This window comes from Miscanthus floridulus, chromosome 8 (assembly GCF_019320115.1).
Source record: "Miscanthus floridulus cultivar M001 chromosome 8, ASM1932011v1, whole genome shotgun sequence".
NCBI lineage: Eukaryota > Viridiplantae > Streptophyta > Magnoliopsida > Poales > Poaceae > Miscanthus > Miscanthus floridulus.
In genome coordinates this window covers 20,043,633-20,066,409 of record NC_089587.1, presented here as the reverse complement: position 1 = coordinate 20,066,409, position 22,777 = coordinate 20,043,633, and the positions used below count along the sequence as shown (strand labels likewise).

General features: G+C 44.0%; 1 protein-coding gene and 1 pseudogene across 2 annotated transcripts; both read left to right on the top strand.

Annotated features, from left to right (window-relative positions):
- Positions 1-403: 403 nt before the first annotated feature.
- On the top strand, positions 404-3,559 carry LOC136471288 (disease resistance protein RPP13-like; annotated as a pseudogene).
- Positions 3,560-18,070: 14,511 nt separating this feature from the next.
- Positions 18,071-22,725, top strand: LOC136475904 (two-component response regulator ORR24-like). 2 transcript variants are annotated; one of them, XM_066473562.1, is made up of 6 exons: positions 18,071-18,576; positions 19,234-19,402; positions 19,885-20,280; positions 20,392-20,468; positions 21,174-22,259; positions 22,356-22,725. In XM_066473562.1, exons 1-6 carry the CDS (start codon positions 18,469-18,471, stop codon positions 22,407-22,409), a joined length of 1,890 nt encoding a protein of 629 aa, XP_066329659.1. In that variant the 5' UTR covers positions 18,071-18,468; the 3' UTR covers positions 22,410-22,725. The 2 variants fall into 2 exon arrangements, with proteins under 2 accessions (XP_066329659.1, XP_066329658.1); XM_066473561.1 differs by having other exon boundaries at positions 18,073-18,576; positions 19,250-19,402.
- Positions 22,726-22,777: the final 52 nt, after the last annotated feature.

Below are 22,777 nucleotides of genomic sequence, written 5' to 3'. Positions count from 1 at the left end.
CGTATAGTTAATTTTGTTGAAACGAGGATAGCAAAAACGGTCAAGAGTTGAATACAGAGATCGGGGCGTCACGGAACAGAATTTATCTCTACTCAAGCTATTTGGCTGATGATTTTTACGGCCGATAAACCGGCTGAAATTGTTTCGTTGTCAGAGAAAAATAGTTATTGTTTTTACCCCTAGTAACCCACTTGCAATTACATTGCCGGCCCTGGCCCGTAGTTTGACCAGGCCTTTTGTCATTCTTGCGTGCAATAAGGAGGCAGCACAAGAATGAAGAATATCCCTCAAAAAAAAAAGGCAGCACAACTGCACAGGAAACGCGGAAACTTAGCACGCGCGCACTCAAGACCGCGACCATAAAGCTTCGAAGTGAAAGCACGCATCCAAGCAAAGCAAAGCAAGCGCGTCCTCCTGCCGGCCATGTTGGAATCCTCAGTGGTGTCAGTGTTGCGCCCGGTAGGCATGATCGCCGAGGAAGCCGCCTTCCTGCGCGGCGTCAACGCCGACGCCGACCTCCTCAGGGCCGAGCTCCGCCGCATGCAGTGCTTCCTCCGCGACGCCGAGCGCGTCACCAACTGGGTGGTGGACGTCCGCGCGGCCGCCTACGAAGCGGAGGACGCCAACTAGGCAGCGAGCGCGGTCACCAACTGCGGCGCGGCTACTCTGGCCTTCTCGCCTGGTGCGCTGACCTCGCCGCGCTCCACAGTTTTGGCCAGAAGATTAGGCGCGTCCGAGCCAGGATCCGAGAGATCTCCGATGGCGCCGTCGCCTACGGAATCGCAAATCTCGGTGAGGCCAGCATCTCAGTTTCTCCACAGGACATAGATGTGACGACGCCCTGTGACCTTCGTTGGGCTGGTGGACACGATAGTTGGGTTGTTGGATTCCACAAAGAGAGGAATGGGATCATCAAAGAATTGATTGATACAAAGACCCTGCAAATTTGTGTTGTTTCCATAGTTGGGATGGGTGGATCTGGCAAATCAACGCTTGCAAAAAAAATCTACAATTTTTTCCATTCTCAACAGCATTTTCAGGCCTTTTGTTGGTTAGTAGTCTCTCAGAAATACACGTTCCTTGATCTTATCAAGGATGTAGCTAAGAGGATTATTGACATCAAAAGTGAGAAGAACAGGGAGGAAAGAAACAAGGATGGAGAGGGGACAAGCAAAAATGGAAAGGGGACAGGCAAAGATGGTGAGCGGACAAGCAAAGATGGTAAAGAGAACAATCAGTTAACGATCGAAGCATTGGAGAAGATGGACGAGGAAGAAATAAGTGAACTTCTGCGGAAGGAACTTGCACATAGAAGGTTTCTTGTTGTGCTGGATGACGTCTGGAGGTGTAATTCCTATAGCGAGATCAATAGGATCATCAGCCTCTTTCCAGATGTTAACAATGGGAGTAGAATTATGTTGACCACTCGAGACCTAAGTGTCGCAAAGCATGTCAGCAAGAGGAATAGCATCCATCAGATGAAGCTTTTGGACGAGGGCCAGAGCTGGGAGCTGCTTGAGAAGAAGGCCTTTCAGCAGAACCAAAATTTTAGCCCCAGTGATCGGTCACAGCTGACACCTATTGGAAAGAAATTGGCTATTAAATGCAACGGGTTGCCGATCGCTCTTGTGGTGTTGGGAGGATATCTTTCGAGGAACTTGGACTATGACATTTGGTTGCGACTGGTTGACAATTTGGATTGGGAAGCTCGCAAGGATGATGAGCCAGTTTGGGACATATTAGCTAGAAGTTACAATGATCTGCCAAATCATCACCTGAAATCATGCTTCCTTTATTTGGCATCCTTCCCAGAGGACCACGTCATACGTGTCAATAAGCTTAGCAAGCTGTGGATCGCTGAAGGATTTGTTCCTGAGAGGCACAACCGCACAATGGAAGATACAGCAAGAGAGTACACAAACGAGTTGGCTCACAGGTGCATGCTCCAAGTAGTTGATAGGAGCAAAGTGGATGGCTCAATAAAAAGTGTAGTCCTCCACGACATTCTTCGCGATTGGGGCATCAAAGAGGCAAGCAGAGAGGGGGTTTTTAATATTTGGTGTAATACAACAGTACCTGTGGTGTATTCAGATTCGATGCCATCTTACCGAATTGCTTTCCATAACTTTTCTGGCTGCAGTCAAATCGTTGCGTCCATGCCAAAGTTGCGAACCTTATGGCTGAGTGGCTCATTGTCAAATGCATTGGGCTTATGCAGCCTGACATTTCTCAGAGTGCTTGATCTTTATGGAATAAAAGGCCTCAAGAGGCTGCCTTCTGGTATTGGCAAGATGATGTATCTTAGGTACCTTGGACTGCAAAACAATGGCCACAAACCAATTGATATTCCTTCATCTGTCTCAGATCTCTTGAACTTGCAAACTGTTGATGTGAGAAATTCGAGGGTCGGATCACTGCCACGGTATTTCTGGGATGTTCCAACGTTCAGGCACATTCATCTTACTGATGTGTACTGCTGGGCTGCACCTGAGGTCCGGTGCCTTCTTCAATTACAGACATTGCACTTCTCTGGTGTATGCTCTTTAGATGATATTGAAAAGTACCAGATTTCTAAGTATAGAAGAGCTGCTAGGGCATCAAACAAGTCGAGCAAGAAGGCAAATGACAGAGAGTGGACTCTCTTGATTGAAGCACTGCCAGAAATGAAGCAGCTTGTGTTTCTTCATCTGGAGAGTTGGTACTCTGTCAGCGGAAAGAGAGAGAAGGCCATGTTTCCAAAGAGATTAATCACGGTACTCTCTGGTCATAACTGCCTTCGTGTGTTAGAGTTGTCCGGACAACTTCATTGGAGTCTGCCGATAAGTCATTTTGCCATGCTACCCTGTAACCTGAAAAAGCTCAAGCTGGTAGGCTCTAGATTGCGCGAGGACCCAATGCCGGTGCTGGGCAAGCTTCTGAACCTGGTGGTGCTAACCTTGGAGTATGGAGCATACCAAGGGAAGACAATGACATGCACTGCAGATGGATTCCGTAGGTTGCAATATCTGACATTCAACGAGGTCTATGATGTCAGGCACTGGAACATTGAGGCTGGCACATTTCCTTCCCTGATCCAGCTAAATCTCATCTCCAGCTTTCGAGAGATGACTCTTCCCCCACTGGGACTAGTCCACGTGAAATCACTTCAAGAGTTGCATTTGCGTCACTGGGATTCTAAATACGTGTCTCTGCAAAACATCGAGAAATTAAGGGGAATCGGATGCAAGGTCAATATCAAGATGCAGAAGCTAGATATATATTAGAAGTTCAATTGCAGTTTTGTAGCTAAATTGGGAGCGTCATGTACAGGTCAGAGCATGCAAGTTCATGCGGTGGCTTCTCGTTTTCTCGGTTGTTCTACCGTGGCGAGAGGCATGTCTTTGAGCTGTGGGATGGCGCGGCTTGTGCGGAGACGTGGGCGGGCAGGCGTCGTGGAGATCATGACGACCACGATGGTTTTGTATGTAGAGTCCTGTCTAGAGCAATACTTCGTCACTCGAATAAATCAATTTATATTAGATATTATTAAGTTAGACCTTTTTATGTTTGACCAAATTTATAAAAAAACACACAAATATTTATGACACCAAGTGATCATATTTGGAAATATATTTAATGTTGTATCTAATAATACTAATTTGGTGTTACAAATCTAAGCACTCATTTCTGTAAATTCAGTTAAATTTTTAAAAATTTGACTTAATACAACTCTACGAATTTATTTATTTAAAGACGAAAGTAGTATTAGAAAGAGTTAAATGCATGAGCGGTCCCTGAGCTTGTCAAGGAGACCGATCGATCCAAGCTCAGTTCATTTAGATTCATTAGTCCAATAGCTCACAACCGCAGAACCGCCAGGTTCAGACCTCAAACTCACAGCGAAGTCCCTGTCACTCTCGGCCCTTCCGGTCGGAGCCGACCGGACCTCTTGTACACCCCATCTTTCTTCCTCTCGTTTGTAACTCCACTATAAACTTCGAGCACCTGGGCTCAGGAATAAAGCCACCGATCGACCCCGACTGGACGTAGGGCATGTTGTCTGAACCAGTATAAATCCTGTGTCATTGAGTGCTAGGCCACCTCCGATCACAACGTACAACAAAACTACAAATATTCACTAGTTGGTCACTTTCTGCATCGACAGGGCTAGTGTGGGCTAGCGGGTTGGGCCTGATTTATCGAGGCAGTTATTTTACAATGTCCGCCTCGGTTAATGATTTACCGATGCGGTTATGTTTTAATCCCCGCCTCGGTTAATACTTATTAACCGAGGCGGTTATGTTACAATGTTGTCTTGGTTAATACTTATTAACCGAGGTGGTTATTTTACAATGCCCGCCTTGGTTAATGATTTACCGAGACGGTTATTTTACAATGCCTGGCTGCCCTGGTTTGAATAACCGAGGCGGGCAACCGGGCCTCCCGCCTCCAGGGCCATTTTGGAAACGCCGCGCAAAAGATTTTGTGTAGTAGTGTGTGCGTGAGGGAGTTTTCATCGTTGTCGGCAAGGAGATGCTAGGGCTAGAGACAACAAATGGTTCAAAGCCTGGCTACCAAGTTGTAGGCATGGAGCCCGTCGACGACGGTGGACATTGACATCATGACCACATGGCATTGGACGCTATTATGAAGGGTGTCCTGCCGGAGATGGATGGCACCATCGCTACCAAGGGAACCGCCAAGACCTGCTTGGGACTCCATCAAGACGATGTATCATCCATCGAGTGCGCTACGCGAAGGCAAACACGCTCCAGCGTGAGATCGACACCCTCAAGTTAAGGATGGCGAGACCGCAGACAAGTTTGGCGTGTGCATCAACGGCATCGTCAATCGGCTCAACATGCTCAGAAGCGATAAAAGCCCTTCACTGTGACTAACGTGTGTTTTACGGTGATATTACTATTTTGTATGTTACGCAATCAAATATTTCTAAGACTGCTATCACTTGAAGCTTCGACTAGAAAGATGGATGTACCGAATAGTTTATACTTCTTTCGTCGTATGGGTTATGGTAAGAGTCATTCTAACATTCTAGGTTGTTCCAAGTTATTTTCCATTTTCACCTTCCAATGCAACTTTCTCTTTTTTGAATATGTATCTATCTTTTTTTTTCTCCTTCTCGTTCCATGTACAACACACACTTTCTACTCCTCTCTAATCGCATGTCCAAAGCCAAAACGACAAATAATATGTGGGGGAGGGAGTACGTCGAATTGTTCTTAAGGAAAAACTATTTGGGCTTTCTTCCTCATGTATGTTTCATCTCAATTAGACCTGAGAATTTTCTTTTTGACCAGGCCAGGCCGAAAAAGTCCTGCCCACGACCATCCTAAGAGGGAGGGGCCACATTATTTGAGATGAGCTCGAGTTAGGCCCGTGCCTGGGCGGGCCACTTGCTGGTTTTTAGTTGGAAATAAACAAAAAAAAACTTCAAGCCAGGCTTCACTAGTAGAGAACAGACCTTTCATTCGAGGCCAAAATGTGCTCTAGTCCCGGCATTTTTTGCGCCCGGGACTAGAGAGACCTTTAGTCCCGGTTGGTGTCTCCAACCGGGATTAAAGGTCCCTACCCAACGGCTACTGCGCTCGTTACTCCCGGTTGGAGCAACCAACCGGGACTAAAAGTCCTTCAACCTTTAGTCCCGGTTGGTAACACCAACCGGGACTAAAGGGTGACCTTTTAGTCCGGGTTGATATTATGAACCGAGACTAAAGATCTCCCACCCAGGACTAAAGGTCCCTCATGGGTCAATTTAAAAGTAGGAGCGGGGAGGACTATGTCACATGTGGTGTGTAGTTGAGTTGGTAAGGAATCTACGTGTGATGAGAGAGGTCTTGTGTTCGAATCCCACACAGCGCAAGCGAGGTCTCAAGCAATTCGTTTATTTTTTTTTAACTGAGGAGGGGGCTTTACTCCCGGTTACTGACCCGGGACTAAAGGGTCTTCCCTTTAATCCTGGATTCTTACTCCCGGTTGGGAAACCGGATTAAAAGGGGATCCCAACCGGGAGTAGAAGCCTTCTCTCCATCAGTGCTTAGACCAGAAAAAAATTACCAAACAACTGAACCCCTGTTCAGGCTCTATCCACCAAGACTCGTAGACGGGCCAAAACCCTGATGGGCCGTTTGGATCCCTTCATTTTGTAGGAATTAAAATCTACATAATGGATTACGCTATTTTGCTTGGAATTTGACATTCCCTAACATTCCCAAGCTCACAAATAAGCCTATTTCTAATTCATAGGGTGGGAGATGGAAATGGATTCTATATATCACTATGCTATAATTCCATTCTTCAACTTATAGCACACTCTTCAACTCACTTCCCTATAATAGAAATGCAACATATAAGTATGTTCCTTGTATGCCTAACAATAGATTTACAAATATATTCTATATATAACTATATTAGTTTAATTAATCTATATTTAAATTGTCATTATTAGAATGAATTCAATTCTAAAGATCATACGGCCCTGACAGAATTTGCTCAGGTCTAATCTGAAATGATGCGAGAAAATAGAAAGAGGCCTTTTGCCCCCCTTCCTGTGTGAATTCACTTGCTTCAGTTGTCTGCGCCATCTAGGCCCACTTAATCGGATGAGCCCAGCAGGTCGCACCCAACCGGCAGCACTGTGCCACTGTGGCAGAAACGAATTGCAGATCTCGGGGCATGGTCTCAAGCCTCATCAAGTCAAACATCTCTCGCTCTTCTGTTCTGGGAGCATATATATTATGTTCTTATATATAATATAATATGATATATATATAATATGAAAAATGGTATTGACAAATTAAATCGGCCCTTTTTCTGTGGCTCAGATGATGTACGCATCTCACCCTGCTAGCTGCCTATTATTCAAAGGATAAGCACGCCCTCTCTTATATATACTTAATTACTGTACTAGCAGTTCATAGCACTTGTTTATCAAAGAAATAGGGCACGATTTCAATTTTTTCTTTTTTTTTTAAGAAGAAGAAGAAGAAGATTTAGCTAGAAGAAAGATGGTGCTGCTGTGAGTTTCCTCCCCGCTTTCCTCGTGAGCTCCGCAGTAGTACGTGCTCCAGACGCGGGCGCCAAGTGTGTCGACCACTTGGCACGTCGGCTCGTCATCGGCAACTTGGCACGAGGCCGCGTCGTCCCTCAGCTGGCCGCCGCCGCGTCGTCCGCAGCAGCAAACGCGTGCGGTGCGGCGCGGACGCCCGCCTCCCCCGACCCGGAGCGCGCGGGCGGCCTTTTTGTTTGGGCAAAGTAACCGCACCTCTTTCCGGGGCCTTTTTAGGCACGTTGCCTGCCGCCTGCCGCCGCGAGTCGTCGTGCCGTGCGTGGTACGTGTCCTCTCCGCGCGCGAGAGAGAGAGAGCCGGAGAGGCTGGCAGGTGGCCACCGGGCGGGGGCTCGGGGCTCACAGTCTCACAGTGTCTACATGCAACACACGATGGTGGTACTAGTAGTACTAGCATACTGCACGCCACGCGCGTACAACACGACGCCATTTGGTGGTACTCCATTAACCCAACTCCCAAGCGTGTGTGCGTGTATCATGTGCAGCAAAATGGCCAATATATAGTGGCGGCGCGCAACAGTGGTGGCTAGCTGGTGGCCAGGCCACACGTCTATCCACTGCTGCTACAGCCTACGGTAGGATCTCAAGGTCAAGGAGCGAGCAGTTTTGCAACTTTGATGCAAGCTCCAATCCCCTCTTTCTAATGATTTTCCTTTTTAAAAAAAAAGAACAAAAAATACTACTAGTACAAGTGCGTCTGCAGCTCCGATGTCCGGCGCACGGAGATTCGTGCGCTGTAGATTGGGATTTGTGGGGGCGCCCTCCAGGCCGCCCAGCCTGCTAATGATTGTGACCATGGGAAATGCAAATGCACTGCACTGCAGCTTCTGTGTGGTCTGTGGAGAGGTCGGCTTAACTTGTGCGTCAACGAGACAAGGGGACCAGTAAAAAAAATCATTGCTTCCGGGAAAGGACTGAAGGAGCAAGCCAAGCTACTTTACTGTCACTGCACGCAAGTAGTGCTACTGGCTAACTCTAATCATCCACTTCTTTATTTAAGTTATTTCATCCAAACTACGGAGTAGTAACAAAGTGGGACCCTCTCCATTTTTCAGCTAACAAGACTCACGCGTTGAAAACACCGTAAACAGGTTTCATCCCTATGCAACTCATTTTATTCCATAAAACTTTACCATTTCTCTCTTCATTTAAATTATATCATATTAACAAAGATATAAAGTATGTGAAACTCTCATAAAATTTCCATTCAGACTGGCTTCTTCAATATGTAATGGCTACAGATTATGGATCAATTCTAACGACTTTTATAATCCCTAGCTAAAACAATGCAAATGTAGAGTTTTTTTTCCTTATCCCAGATGACACAATCAAACAATCTATTGAAACCCAACATTTGTTATATTGTGCATGGCATTCGTAAACTACAATCCAAGCTGACACATACTAGCCATTAGCCTTGCCCGCAGAAAAAAAAAAATGTTAGCCTTTGGATCCTCACCTTGCCACTCTCCACTATCTAAGGATCTACAAACCGCTTTTAAGGATCCCTTGCTAAAGCAAACGTAGCCAAGCTAAGGTTATACATTTTGCTTTACAGAAGTTTACAACTTGTTTGGAACTCCGAGTGTTTCCATAGTATATAATTCATCAAAATCTTGTGAAGGGGCCTTCATAGTTCAAAATATTATTCTAACAATGTCCTAATAAAGTATCCTAAGCAGAAATTGCACTTGTTCTTGATAATACTTCCCCCATCCCAAATTGTTAGTCGTTCTGACTTTTATAAAATACTAAAAAAACAAAAGCAATAATGTAACTAAAAAATAAAACGACTTATAGACGGAGTAATTCATAGGAAGAATCGGAGGTCTCTTGTCTCTTTCGTGTACTATGTCTTTAGTAGTGCCGTAGTTCCAGAAATGGTAGTGGTGGTAAAGCGAACTAGCGAAGGATTGTTGTATATACCCAACAGGCCAACAATACTGTGGAAGCAGCCCCAAATGCATTGCATTTTTTAATGTGTGTTTGATTTGGCCAACTAGCCTCGAATAGAAAAGTATGTTCTCTGCAGGTAATAGTGGTACCTACAAAAGCTACAATAGCCTCCAAATAGAGAAGATGATTAGATGAGGACCCCTGAAATTGTGAGGGGAAAATAGAGAGGGAAAAATAGAGAGGAAAGAGAGTCACAGAGACAACAAAAATATACTTGTATTGGATAGATAGTGGCTTTTAAAGTTTTTCATTTTCAATTAGAACTAGTTTTGAAATGGAAATCGCCACTACTGTATGCCTGCGTTGATCGTGACCTGTGGAGTACCTTGACCTGGCCAACGTGCGTGCGCCAGTGATCCATAGTACCGGTTCCAACAGGCGCATACCCCATATTCAGTTTATTCGGCTTTTTTTTAGCCGGAACAGTATTTTTCTCACAAGAATTCAGTCGGAACAGTATTTTCACCCGGTTTCAGCCAAGTTTTAGACCAGCGAACGTGGCTATATGCCACTGCTGTGTCATGTGGCCACCTGGCATGGCCACCTGGCACAGGCCCAAATAATTGTATGTGTGCTAGTACGTAAAAAGTGGGGCATGGCAAGCGCACGATCACCTGGCTCGTGTATCGGGCAACATGCGATGCCCAATTATGGCCGATCCGACCAACCGGATGGATGGAGATGAAGAGCTAGCCCACCTTGCATCATTGGCAAAATGAAGCAGGCAACAGCCACATATATGAATGAGTCTCATCAGTCGTAACCTGGAAATTCACTGTTAGCATACCATTTGCAGTTGACTATATAATAGGGCCACTAATACATACTCACTCCGTCTGAAAAAAAAACTTAAATCCTTATATAATAGGGCCACTAATACATACTCACTCCGCCGGAAAAAAAAATAACTTAAATCCTTAGGATTTTTAAAGATACATTAGTGTCCAATGAAAATTCGCACATATACCCCTATGTATTAAAGATGAATTATGCTAATTAAGAAATAAACCCCAAATTAAAAGGGTATATGCTAATTTTATGTTCGCTGGTGTTGTATGTGTGTTATATATAATTCATTCTATGTTTCTTACTACTAGCCATCATGAACTTCCTAAATATAGCAGGTCGAATATAAAGTCATTGTATAAATTCAAGCATTTTTTTCTTAATTGTGCTGCCTTGAAATTTTCATCTTAATACTATATATCAAAGGTAATTTAGGGTACAACATATTTTACTCTACTACTCCCTCAGTTCTAAAATAAGTAAACATCTCGTAATAGGTTTTACTATAAAATATATATCATGATTAATCTAATGAAGCTTATACGGAGTATGATATTATAAATATTATTATTTTTTGTCAAATTTGCAAGTTGTGCAATTATTTTGAGACATAGTGGGTGCCTTTTAAACATTCCTGCTACAATATTATTATATATATCTTGTTTTGGAACAGTACTATTCTCATCTTGCCAATTACTATACGGGATTTTTTCCCTTATAAGAAAAATAAAATCCGTAAACTTTGACCGAGAGCTAGTTGAACTACATGCACGTCCAGCGTGCATATACTCAGTACTAGTTTACATGTGATTATTTCATTGATCTTTTAATAGGAATAGGAATCCAGGCGATGGTGTCTATGCAGGCAAATATGGAGCTTTTGCGGTGTGCAACTGTGTAGTACGCGTAGCAGAGGAACAGTTCCGGGCCAATAGATGGTGGAAACGTTGGCGTGGACGGACGAGCAATCAGACCTCAGAGGGAGAGGAAGAGGACAGAGGAGGCGCGGGGAAGGAAGAAAAGGCTACGCCTACGCCTACGCGGGGGCGGGACCCGCGCGCGCCAAAGTACACGCGGTGTTGAGTGCGGAATCTTCCCCATTCAGCTCTCCACGCTGTCTGTCGCGTACCTGCGCGGGCCCCGCAGTCCAGCCCCACCAGGCCACCACCACTCTGGCGCCTGTAGCTGCATGGGGTACGCAAGTACACGGGAGTGTTCGGTCCCCAGTTCTAATAAAACACCGTCTCCGGTTTATCTGGACGCAAAATAGGCCAAACTTGCTCTAGCACACTCTTGAATTACGGTCTTCCTCGTAGAGTTTTGCTAATAGACACTACTTATCTATACCGATTTTAGACACATTGAAGGAAATTAAATATCAGAACTTTAGAAGTGTTCGCTTCAACTAAAGTTCAGTAGGTCGTTGTTGTATGCACATTGTTGTGTGAGAGAGAATACAGCCGCTTGTTGCTGCTGCTGCACTGCAAGAATGCAGCCTGCCACTCCTATTGATGTTCTCCTACGAAGATAGAGAAAAGATGTGAGAAGTCCAATTTGCCCGTATTTGAAAGGGCCATGTAGGTCATTGCTCGTGCTAGCTCCTGCTGCTGATTCCCCATGGGAAGAAGTGGTTTATATAAAACAAATTATTTCGTGTTTATTATTTACGACCCACTATGATTCTTGAGAACAAACTTTACATCTATAAGAGATTGGTTCTGCGAGGAAGTGAGTCAAGAGAACTTGGAGAAGCTATTTTTTTTTCCAACTCCCATCCTCTTACTACATTTCAAAGAATCACATGATAGAATCTCATTTCTTTTAAAATAGTGTTTGGGAGAGCTCCGCCTAGATTCAACTTGTAAGTCGCTGTAAGAGCTTTTGCATCTCTGTCTATTCTAAAATATTTGATTGTGCTAGCTATCTCTTTCTTTGCTATTGCTTTACAGCTGTTTTGGCGGTACCTACTGTACAACTATGGCGTAGCATAGCTGTACTTAGCTCTGCCGATCAGGCTCGATACTCACTCCTATATCTCTCACATTTGACTTTATATGTTTTTATATGTAATTTGTACGATTAATTTCTTATAGAACATAGTATTAAAATACTTCATGTTTGTGTGATGTTTCGAGTGTTATTTACATGAAAATCGGTGCGTATAACTTACATCTTTCCGAACTAAATAATTCAAGAATTACCAACGTCTGTACAGTAGATTTTAATATATTTGACCCCAAGCTTGTCCTAAACGATACTATGTTTTTATGGCCAGAGATACTAAGTTGTTTTAGTCTTGTTTTAAGACACATACTTTTCTAGACCCGAACAAGTTTAATTTGTAGAGTAACACAAGAAAATCTACAACATTAAAATAGTATTATTAAATTTAACATGAAGTATGTATTCTCAGTGCATTTGTTTTGTTATTGGAATGCTAACATATTATATAAATTCTTCAAAATTAGAAATTTGACTTAAAACAAATTTCAAACAACTTACATCTTAGAACAGAGGTAGTAGGTACTAGTGTGCATCACTCATACATGGGGTCAGTACTATAAAACCATAGTAGTATGTACTATTATGAAATACGAACGTGTTTTTCTCTTAACAAATCTTTATTATGTATAGGCCATGTTCGCTTTTCTTATAATCCGTCTTTTCCAGCTTGTTTTTTTTTTTAGCCGGAACAATGTTTTTCTCTCACAACAAATCAGCCGGAACAATGTTTCGGCTTGTTTTTTCAGCGAAGTGAACAGGGCTATAGTTGTTGTGTGGAGTAGAAGCTGACAAGTATTTCACGACGAGTGGTGGCAACCATATATATATATATTGTCTTGTAAGTGTTTGTTTCGAGGACTATGTTTGTTTAGGGCCGCAAACCAATAGTGTTTGGCAGTCTGGGTACTCTTTTATTTTTTGCAATATGCTTTACTGGATTTCTGTAGGAGTCACAACAAGAATCAGTGGTAAACATCTTCACAACGCAAACAGAAACTTGATTACTGGAGTACAGGTTGGAAGCTTCAATCGACGTGAATAGTTGGAGTGAATGCAAAGATATTCACATCACAGGGTCAGGGGTAGCTAGCTAGAGTTGCCAGCACCGCCGCTGCAGCAGATCAATGAAGAAGAAGCAGCAGCTGCGCACGCACGCACGCACGCATGCATGCATAGGACCTGCAGGGTCTGGAAGCTACAGCGAGTGATGCTGGAGAAAGAAAGGCACAGGAGGGCAGGCAATGCATGCATGCATGCCTACCATCATCACTTCGTGCGTGTTCATCACAGCACGCATTGGAGTTGGATACGACGACACACTACAGTCTAAACACTACTGCCTCTGCGACTGCGACCATGCGCATGCATACGGTGAGCCTTCCTTTTGGCCCTCACGCTCTCTGCCCCGTATCAACTCCCCCGCCTTAACCCGCAGTTAATCACTGTAAAAAAGCCAGGTCCGGTAATTATTAATATATATATATACACTTAAAAGCACCGCACAGTTTATTAATTACAGTACCACGCACAGAGACACAGGCTAAAGTGGCTCGAGAGTGACTGCGAGCAGCAAAGTTAACTCCACAGTCCACACACACCCTGCAGCGAAAGTAACAAAAAGTCACTACCCTCTGACTCCCCTCATGGTCACGCTGCTCTCTTCTGTTGTGCACTGAGTACTAGTACTGTACGTACTTGTGTACCCTGCTGATGCACCGTACCGCACGCCGCCGTATACGAAAAGGGAAAAGAAAAAAAGAAAAATACCGCGACGCGATGTCCTGGTCCTGGCCCGCGCGCGTCGCGACTCGCGGGCACCTGTAACCGCCGTCGTACGTGCGTGCGGTACGTACGGCCGTTGCTTATTTGTGCCGCCGTTGCGATTCTGATTCCTCATTCTTCTTCACGGGCGCCGTGCCGGCGCTGTGTCTGTGTCGGCGAACGACGACCGCGACAGCGTCAAACCCGAACGGGCACGGCACGGGGTCCATGTAAAAAAAAAAAAACCCCCCGGTTCAGGAGCTTGCATTATTGGCCACGCCGTTTCGTCAAGTGAGCGCTAGTAGCAGGTTGCGATTTGACCATCCGGCCGGCCTGTTGATTCGCGGTGAAAACAAGTTATAATGACCGTCATTAGAGTGGTATCCACGGCACTAAATTAGGACGGGGACGAGGGAGATGATGAGGCATAATTGCGATGTTACTGTGTCTAGTTCCACCTCTGATTAGATTAATAATAAGGGGCTTCCCAGGGTTAGCATCACATCCTAATATGCACTTCTGGTAATTACCTGCCAATAGGAGCACTTACTCGCGAGAGTACTGACAAGTGGAGCAGTATATATATATCATGCATAAACACGATGAGATCGAGTACCACGGCAAGGCAATTTGTGTTTAATTTGCCCCGCGTCGCGGATCCACCGATGTGATTGGTTGGTTGGGTTGGGTTGCTGCCGAACAACGCCCCGACCTTGCCACTGGATCTGAAACAAGGTAGTGTCTTACATGCATTTCCCACCGTTAATTCCATCCCCATACAGCCATACTACGTGGAATATGCAATCTAGAGATTTTCTACACGGACGGAACATCATGATAGCAAAGGAGTCATATACTCATAATATGCATGCAATTTTCCTTTTTATTATGAAAACAAAATGTTGGAACAGACCAATTGTTAATTCCCTATGTTTCTATATCACTACATGTTCCAGCTGGTTATAATAATAGCAAAGTAAATTAAAGACAACTTTTATCCGTGACAGCGACGCTACAACAGTAGGAAATGCGTCCATGCGAATGACCATCATTCTATTTTGTTGTTGATCACCAAATCTTTCATTCTCATCACCCTAGCTACTCATGCTGGTCGATGCTGGGAGCAGAGGGCACAACCGGGAGACTACCTTTCATGCCACTTGTACTATGAGAGGGACCCCCACCCATGGATCTGTCTACTCTAGTCTCTACCCATCGAGTGCATTGCAAAAGACGAGAAGGACGCAAATATGGGCCATGAGTGTCTCCAAAGAACCCATATGGACACCCAAATCTAAAATGGGTAGCAAGAGATCCAAAATCAGCCTTCAACAGAGTACCTATACAGGAGACCTATTTTGGGTTGTCTGAGAGGCACAACCTAAATATGGACATCCTCTATCCTGAAAACCCATTCGCAGAAAGAATTATCTTTTGGGTCTGGTTGTTGGAGAAGATGCCGAATAGGTATTGAACTTTTTGCCTGTAGCACTACCCAAAGGACAAATGTATCTTATATTTTGGGTGTTGTTGTTGGAGATAACCTTGTGATAACGGGCTACTTGGTAGATTGCTTGCATGCACTGTTGCAAAGGGATGGATGGATGGGTCACAGTTTGTGGTTTGGTCTCCATGATTCAGCAAAAGGGCAGATCAAGGTGTTGTCCATGTGAAGCAGGAGCAAAGGAACACAACAACACACGCACACACAAAAATCAGGAATCCAAGTAGTGGTGTGGGTGTTGGGGGAGCTGTCTAACAATTGGCACTTAGTTGTCAAAAAAATGGCACTTTGTGTGCCACACTAGCCTTTGAGGCTTTTTCTGCTGTTGGCATGTAAGGCTGGATATGTTCGGTTAGTGGGGCTCCTCAAAATATACCTTGGAGCATCATGTATACATAGCATAGCCTACTGCAGGCAATAATGTGCACCCTAGCTATTTTGTGTTTATCTAAAACAGCAAATGAAATACTCATAAACTAATTAATAGCCTCTTTTTGGTAATTTGCCTACTGAAAATTAGATTGTGTGCCCTTGGAGAACGCGTGCAGGGGCAGGGGGGGGGGGGGGGGGTTGTGTTGTGCTGCTAAACAAAATTGAGTAATTAATATTTATTGAAACACCTGTCGCAAATTATGCATCACCGTAAGACGAGCATAATACATACTCTCTTTTTTTTGGCAGAATTATATGGCCTACGAGTTCGTTTTTTACTTGCAAGTTTCACTTCCTTCATACCCCTAGCTAGCTGCTTGTTAGGTCACTTGAATCTCAATAACTCCGTAGTAATGTGCGTACTAGTTATTAAATACTCTAGTTGCTCGCGATTTGGCTGAGCACTTGGTTATAAATCCAGGGCCATGCGAGCTTGTTAAGATAAAAAAAGTTATTCTTTGTTTATCTAAGTCAGCAAATGAAATATAATCAACTAACCTCTTTTTGGTAATTTGAATTGTGTGGCCTTGGGGTGTGTGTGTGTGGGGAGTTGGGGGGGGGGGGGGGGGGGGGGTGGCTCTGAAAGGAAACTGAATAATTAGTACTGTAAACACATCTATCGCAAATTATATTCAATCAACCGCATAGCCACGACGCGAATCATAATACATAGCTCTGTTTTGGTAGAATTATATGGCCTACAAGTTCGCTTTTTTACTTGCAAGGTTCACTTCCTACATATACCCCTAGCTAGCTACTTGTTAGGTCATTTGAATCTCAATAACTCTGTGATCCGTCCTTGTTTTGCCCTGACATTGACATCCGTATCCTATACCATTACAAGCGATATATAATACTTAATCTTAACTTTACTACAAGATTAATTGGCAAATTGTGACCGAGCATTTGTGACCACGAGAATCCGTGCGTGATGGCAAGCTGACGCGTTGATACCAAAATATTGGCAGGGCCGGCAATATTTATTATAAAATTGCCAGGGAATACTTATTAGAAAATTGGCAGGAAACGAATAATTATTTGTCGCAAGTACGAGCACAGGGTGTATTAGCCAATAATGTAAGCATTGGTGCGTGGTGCCTCACGTACTTTGAGCAGCATAATATATACACGGTTCAATGCAAGGACAGCAGCGCTCGCATATTAAAACCAGCAGCCATTTCATGCGGATGTTTGATTAAGCGTCTTGGACGGCAGATTAGCAAAGCACGCAAGAACAATGAACAAATATATGCTCAATTCTGGGACGCAAAACCTTCTAGAAAAAGGCATTATTGTTTGCCCTGATTTAGGAAAATCCTTAGAGTGAAAAAAAGGAAATAAATGGATGGTGTCTGGGAAAAAACACTAGAGAATACAAAAGCAATTAAAGTGCTTTCCTTCCACAGAGACAGAGCTAGAGTTTTCTTTTTATTTAAATTAAAGGTCTGAATTATTATATTATATATATATTTTTCCCTACTGCAGTGGGTGTGCGTGGACACTGAGAGTTGTCTCCAGTACGTATGTATCTGCGATCCCGCGGGAGTGGAAGCCGGCTAATCCTAGAGATGACGTCGAGCTATCGTGCATCACTAATCAATACCATGTTCGCTTAAACTTATTAGCCGTATTATTTCAGTGAAATAACAATATTTTTTCTCATAATAAATCAACATCAGTATTAGCATCCGCTGTTTTTTCAGCCAACCGAACAGCGCGAGCTTTGTTTAATCAAGCCCCATAAACCAACCACAGCGAGCTTGGGCTGGCCAGCAGCGAGCTCGACCCACGTCAGCATCAACCATCGCCGAATAAGAAATGCTTGTCTTCTGATTACTTGTTCGGGTAGATCCAAAACCATAGCTATCTTCATTCACTCGTCTGTCGCCGCAATCGTCCAAGTCCAAGAGATGAGCAGCCTCTTCGTTTCGTCGTAAACGATCGTGGATTATTTACCGTTGACTAGTTTGACTGGTTTGATGTGAAAGAAAAATATTGTTCTAGCTTATAATCCACGATCATATAAGCCCAGCCAAATAGGAGATAAATACTTGAGAAATCAGAGCTTTTATGCCGCAATTCTTTCCTTCTCGCTCACATGAAAATGTGTTACACGTCCACAACATCCGAAGCACACATTTGAATATCCATACGTCATTGTATTTGGTTAGAACGTGGAAAATGACTAGTGCAGCTAAAAGATGAATTAATTAAGTATATAAGTCTACTACAGAAAGCGAAAGAAAAATATCGAACATTTCAAGAAGAATCAAAACTGAGGCACATCAGTATACTTTTTCAAACATTTATATGTGTGTGTATATATATATATATCAAATTACAGCTGTATGTTGTCTAAAATGCAAAATGGGAAAAACCAAAAGGCGAGTCCAAACGAACCCTAAAAAGAACGTTGGCGCGTGCACACGCGGAATACACCAGGGCAAGAAACAAATGGCCCCAACCCAACCCCACACCCCAACACCGATAGCATAGCAGCATATAAAGACCTGAATAAATGGCAAGAAATATTGTTCCCAAAAAAATGGCAAGAAATATGGAAGCGTAAAAGGAAACGAAAGGGGGCCGAAAAAAAGGGTTACCATCTTTGCACTGCATGAGCTCTCCATTCTCCCTTCCCATGCAGCTCACCCTCCTCCTCCCCCTTATTATTGGGTTCTTCACCGTACCACACACCCTTCTCTCTCTCTCTCTCTCTCTCTCTCTCTGCTCCGGTGCTGGTGCTGCTCTCCTCCTCCTGCTTTGACCTCCCTGGCTTTATCCGCCTTTCCCCGCTGTTTCTTGGATTTCTAGGATCCAAAGAAACTCCCTTGTTGTGAGCCTGCCTGCCTGCCTCCATACAGGAACCTCCGGTGATCCAGGTGCTGTTGGATTCGCCGAGCCGGAGGAGATGACCGTCGAGGAGGTGAAGCTGCAGGCGGCGAAGGCGAACGGCGGGCATGGGGCCAAGGACCAGTTCCCCGTCGGCATGCGCGTGCTCGCCGTCGACGACGACCCGACCTGCCTCAAGCTCCTCGAGAAGCTCTTGCAGCACTGCGAGTACCATGGTATGCCATGCTCCTCTCGCTCCTCTGTTTCCTCTCTGCCCCGTGCGTTTGGTTTCCTACTATTCTCTGATCGGTTCATGTATATCCTTATTAACTGCCGTTTTTTTACCTTTATTATCCACGATTCGGCTCCTTGCTGCTTGATTTATTTAGTCTTCGATGTTCGCGTATCAAGGAGGCTACAAAGATATTTGGCTTACTGGTTTTGCCATTCTTCATCACATAAATAGCAACCCCGACTTTATGCCCCACTTTCCCCCAGTTCGTTTTCACGGTGAAATATTTTTGTCATGTAATGTCATGTCAGGCTCAGTTTCATTTTCTTTCTTCTGATGAAAATTATCAGGTTTGTCTCTGCTCGTGCTCTAAAGATTTTTTTTTGAATTTTTATCATGCGTTGGCACACGACTATATTTGGAATAATCTTCTCTCTCCAAAAGTTTTAAACCTCCAGCTGTGTAATTTCTGTAAATCTTGTGTTGTGCAAATTTTTGGCTGTCTATTTCCGTTTTCCGTGGCTTAATTTTCTTCAGTGGAAGGAATGTTCTCCTCTCCAACTTTCCTCGAAGTCGAGTGATTCTTACGAAGATTTGACTCCCCACATGTGTAATGCGTTCCTCCGGTCTTTGACTTGTATATGTGCGCTAACCTGTCCAGATTTGTGATGCCGCAGTGACAACAACTGGACAGGCAGCCACGGCCCTGAAGCTGCTGAGGGAGAAGAAGGACCAGTTTGACCTTGTGATCAGCGATGTCCACATGCCGGACATGGACGGCTTCAAGCTCCTCGAGCTTGTGGGCCTCGAGATGGACCTCCCGGTCATTAGTAAGTCTTTGCTTGCCCACTCCTCTTCGTGCCTTTATTGCGGCCAATGATCTGGAAAAAAATGGCATTGCTTGAAAATCATTGTGGAATGAATAGATCTTGTATAGTACTACTCATCTGGTTACTTTGGTTTTTACCTCCAGTAGACAGCTGAGCTGTGGAGTTGAGGAAACAAGGCCCCATTTACATTAATTTTAGGAAATTCATCTTCATCGTCTCGCCCAATTCGTAAAGGATTTGTCTTGTTCAATGGGCCATTGAATTTATTAATTTTGGTGGAATGACAAGTCTCATGAAAACTTCTGTATGCCCTACATGTGACCACTAAAACAAAGAGTTAGAAAGGACAAAAGTCTGCAGGCATAATGAACGCCAATTAGTTTCCTGCAGGAAGTTCAATTATTTCTGCTGGTTCAATGTACAATGAGCACAGGGTTTGCATTTCTCTTTGATCTGAAAACTGACCATGTATCATCATGCAGTGTTGTCTGCAAATGGGGAGACACAAACAGTCATGAAGGGTATTACCCATGGAGCATGTGACTACCTGCTGAAGCCAGTGCGGATTGAGCAGTTGAGGACCATATGGCAGCATGTGGTTAGGCGGAGGAGTTGTGATGCCAAGAACAATGGTAATGATAACGATGATTCTGGTAAGAAGTTGCAGGTGGTGAGTGCTGAAGGTGACAATGGTGGTGGTAATCGCAACAAGAGAACTTCCCGCAGGGGTAGGGATGATAATGGAGACGACAGTGATGATTCTGATGAGAACAGTAATGAGAATGGAGACTCATCGACCCAGAAGAAGCCAAGGGTCGTGTGGTCTGTTGAATTACACCGAAAGTTTGTGGCATCTGTCAACCAGCTTGGCATTGACAGTAAGAGTTCTAACTATGTTACTCAGTTACCAGAATGTTAACTATTAATTTTCCTTATTTTTTATATTATTCATGAATCATAATAGCATGTACTCGTGTCTATAAATGCAGAGGCTGTTCCAAAGAAAATATTGGATCTCATGAATGTTGAGAACATCACAAGGGAGAATGTTGCAAGTCATCTGCAGGTTTGATTTCCATTCCTACGTAGTTCTGTTTGGCCTCATATTTATATTTCTATATAATGTTCATCGCATGTTTATTATGTGACATCTTTGGAACTTATGATTATCTATCCACTAAGCTTGAATACTATGTATCTTGAAAGCGGGTTCTTGTTGCAGTTTCTGTTTCTTTGCGGCTTGTCCTTTATAAGGGGTTGGGGATGTTGTCTTGTGTTCTTCTTTTCTTTACTTTAATGCAAGGCAGAGCTCATGCCATTTCCTTTCAAAAGAAAAGCACATGAACTATATATTCCTTTTTTTCACCATATCTAGGAAATTCTCAAACCTATCAGCATTTCTTCACATGATTGTTAAACTTCTGAAAGAAACAGAAAGTGATACCTGCAAGCATATTGTTCACATTATACAGTTCATGTCCTTGTAAAGACAACAAATTTCTTTGCTCACTTCAGCATCTTTTTTTTTTCTTTGTTGCAATTAGAAACACATTTGAAGGGCGGACCTGGTGCAAGCGGTAGAGTCTTACCGCCTGTGACCGGAAGGTCCCGGGTTCGAGTCGCGGTCTCCTCGCATTGCACAGGCGAGGGTAAGGCTTGCCACTAACACCCTTCCCCAGACCCCGCACAGAGCGAGAGCTCTCTGCACTGGGTACGCCCTTTTTTTTAAATTAGAAACACATTTAATAAATCCTTCTTTGTTGGTTTGCAGAAGTATCGGCTGTATCTGAAAAGACTCAGTGCAGATGCAAGCAGGCAGGCTAACCTAACTGCTGCATTTGGAGGAAGAAGCCCTGCTTATGTCAACATGGGACTAGATGCCTTCAGGCAATACAATGCATATGGGAGATACCGACCAGTTCCAACCACTAACCATTCACAGCCAAACAACCTCCTTGCAAGGATGAACTCTCCTGCATTTGGTATGCATGGTTTGCTGCCTTCGCAGCCGTTTCAGATTGGACACACCCAGAACAATCTGAGCACTTCCTTAGGCAATGCCGGGGGGATGAACAATGGCAACCTGATCAGGGGTGCGCATATGCCACTGCAGGATACTAGCAAATGCTTTCCTACTGGCCCTTCTGGTAATTCATTTGCGAACATATCAAACAGCACACAATTGGTTACGACAAATAACTTGCCATTACAGTCTCTTGAGCCAAGCAACCAACAACACCTTGGTCGGCTGCATTCTTCTGCAGACCCATTCAACTCATTTGTGGGTGAGTCTCCCCAGTTTCCAGATCTTGGAAGATGCAACACCACCTGGCCAACTGCGGTCTCATCATCCAATGTTCAGGAGCTTGGTCAGAAGGACAGAATTGTGAATGGGCCCAAGCTTGAGCCTCTCTCAAGCTTTACAGAAGCATCCAGTCAGATTCCCTTGCTGGGAAATGAAACGCAGAGCCAAGTAGCATCACTAGCCAGCAACGGTCTTCCGATGCCGTTCACTCAGGAAGCGGTGCCCTTCGCATATGGAAGCAGCACGAACTCAAGAGAGATGCTGAATAACAACCTTGCACTTAGCAATTCAGGCATCAACTCTTCATTGCCGAACCTTCACATAGATGGTTCTGTTTTTGAAAGAAACATAGATGGTTCTGTTGTTCCGAGGCAGACACTGGACCGTAGTAATTCAGGTGGTGGTGGTGTTCCCCCTCTACAAGATGGCCGGATTGATCACCAAGTTGTTAATAGTCATCTAAACTATAACAACGAACTCATGGGGACAAGTAGGCTGCAGAGGGGTCTCAGTGGTGGTCTGGATGATATTGTCGTCGACATGTTTAGGCCGGTATGTTCCTATAAATCTTTCTTATTTTCGACAGTAGTCAGCATTACGGTCCCATCTTTTTATGTAAACCATGTCAAAAAAAAAATTCCATTGCAGGACCGCGCAGACAATGGCGTCCCCTTCATTGATGGGGACTGGGAACTGGTCTAGCAAGTTTCAGTTCCCTACATCAAGTCTGCTGCCATCGCGTGAGGTTTTCCGCAATTGTGGGGTTCGGCGCTTGATTGCTCCATTATAATTTGCCTGCTCAAAGTTGTTTATAGTAGCAAGTTTGCATCACAAATGCCCTTTGCATTTGGTTTTTCAGTTTAGCGACCAGGTTCCAGTGTCACGTCCTTATATCAACTATGTGGTATTTGCTACCTTAACTCGTATGGCTATGTTTTAAGTCAGGTGTTAACTGTGGCTATCGTGATATATAGCATGGTTATGAGCGAAGAAATGCTTTCCTGTTTACTATTGGAAATCGTTTTGCTGTTCCATTTGTTGATCTCATTGGCGATATGTTGAAGAAATCC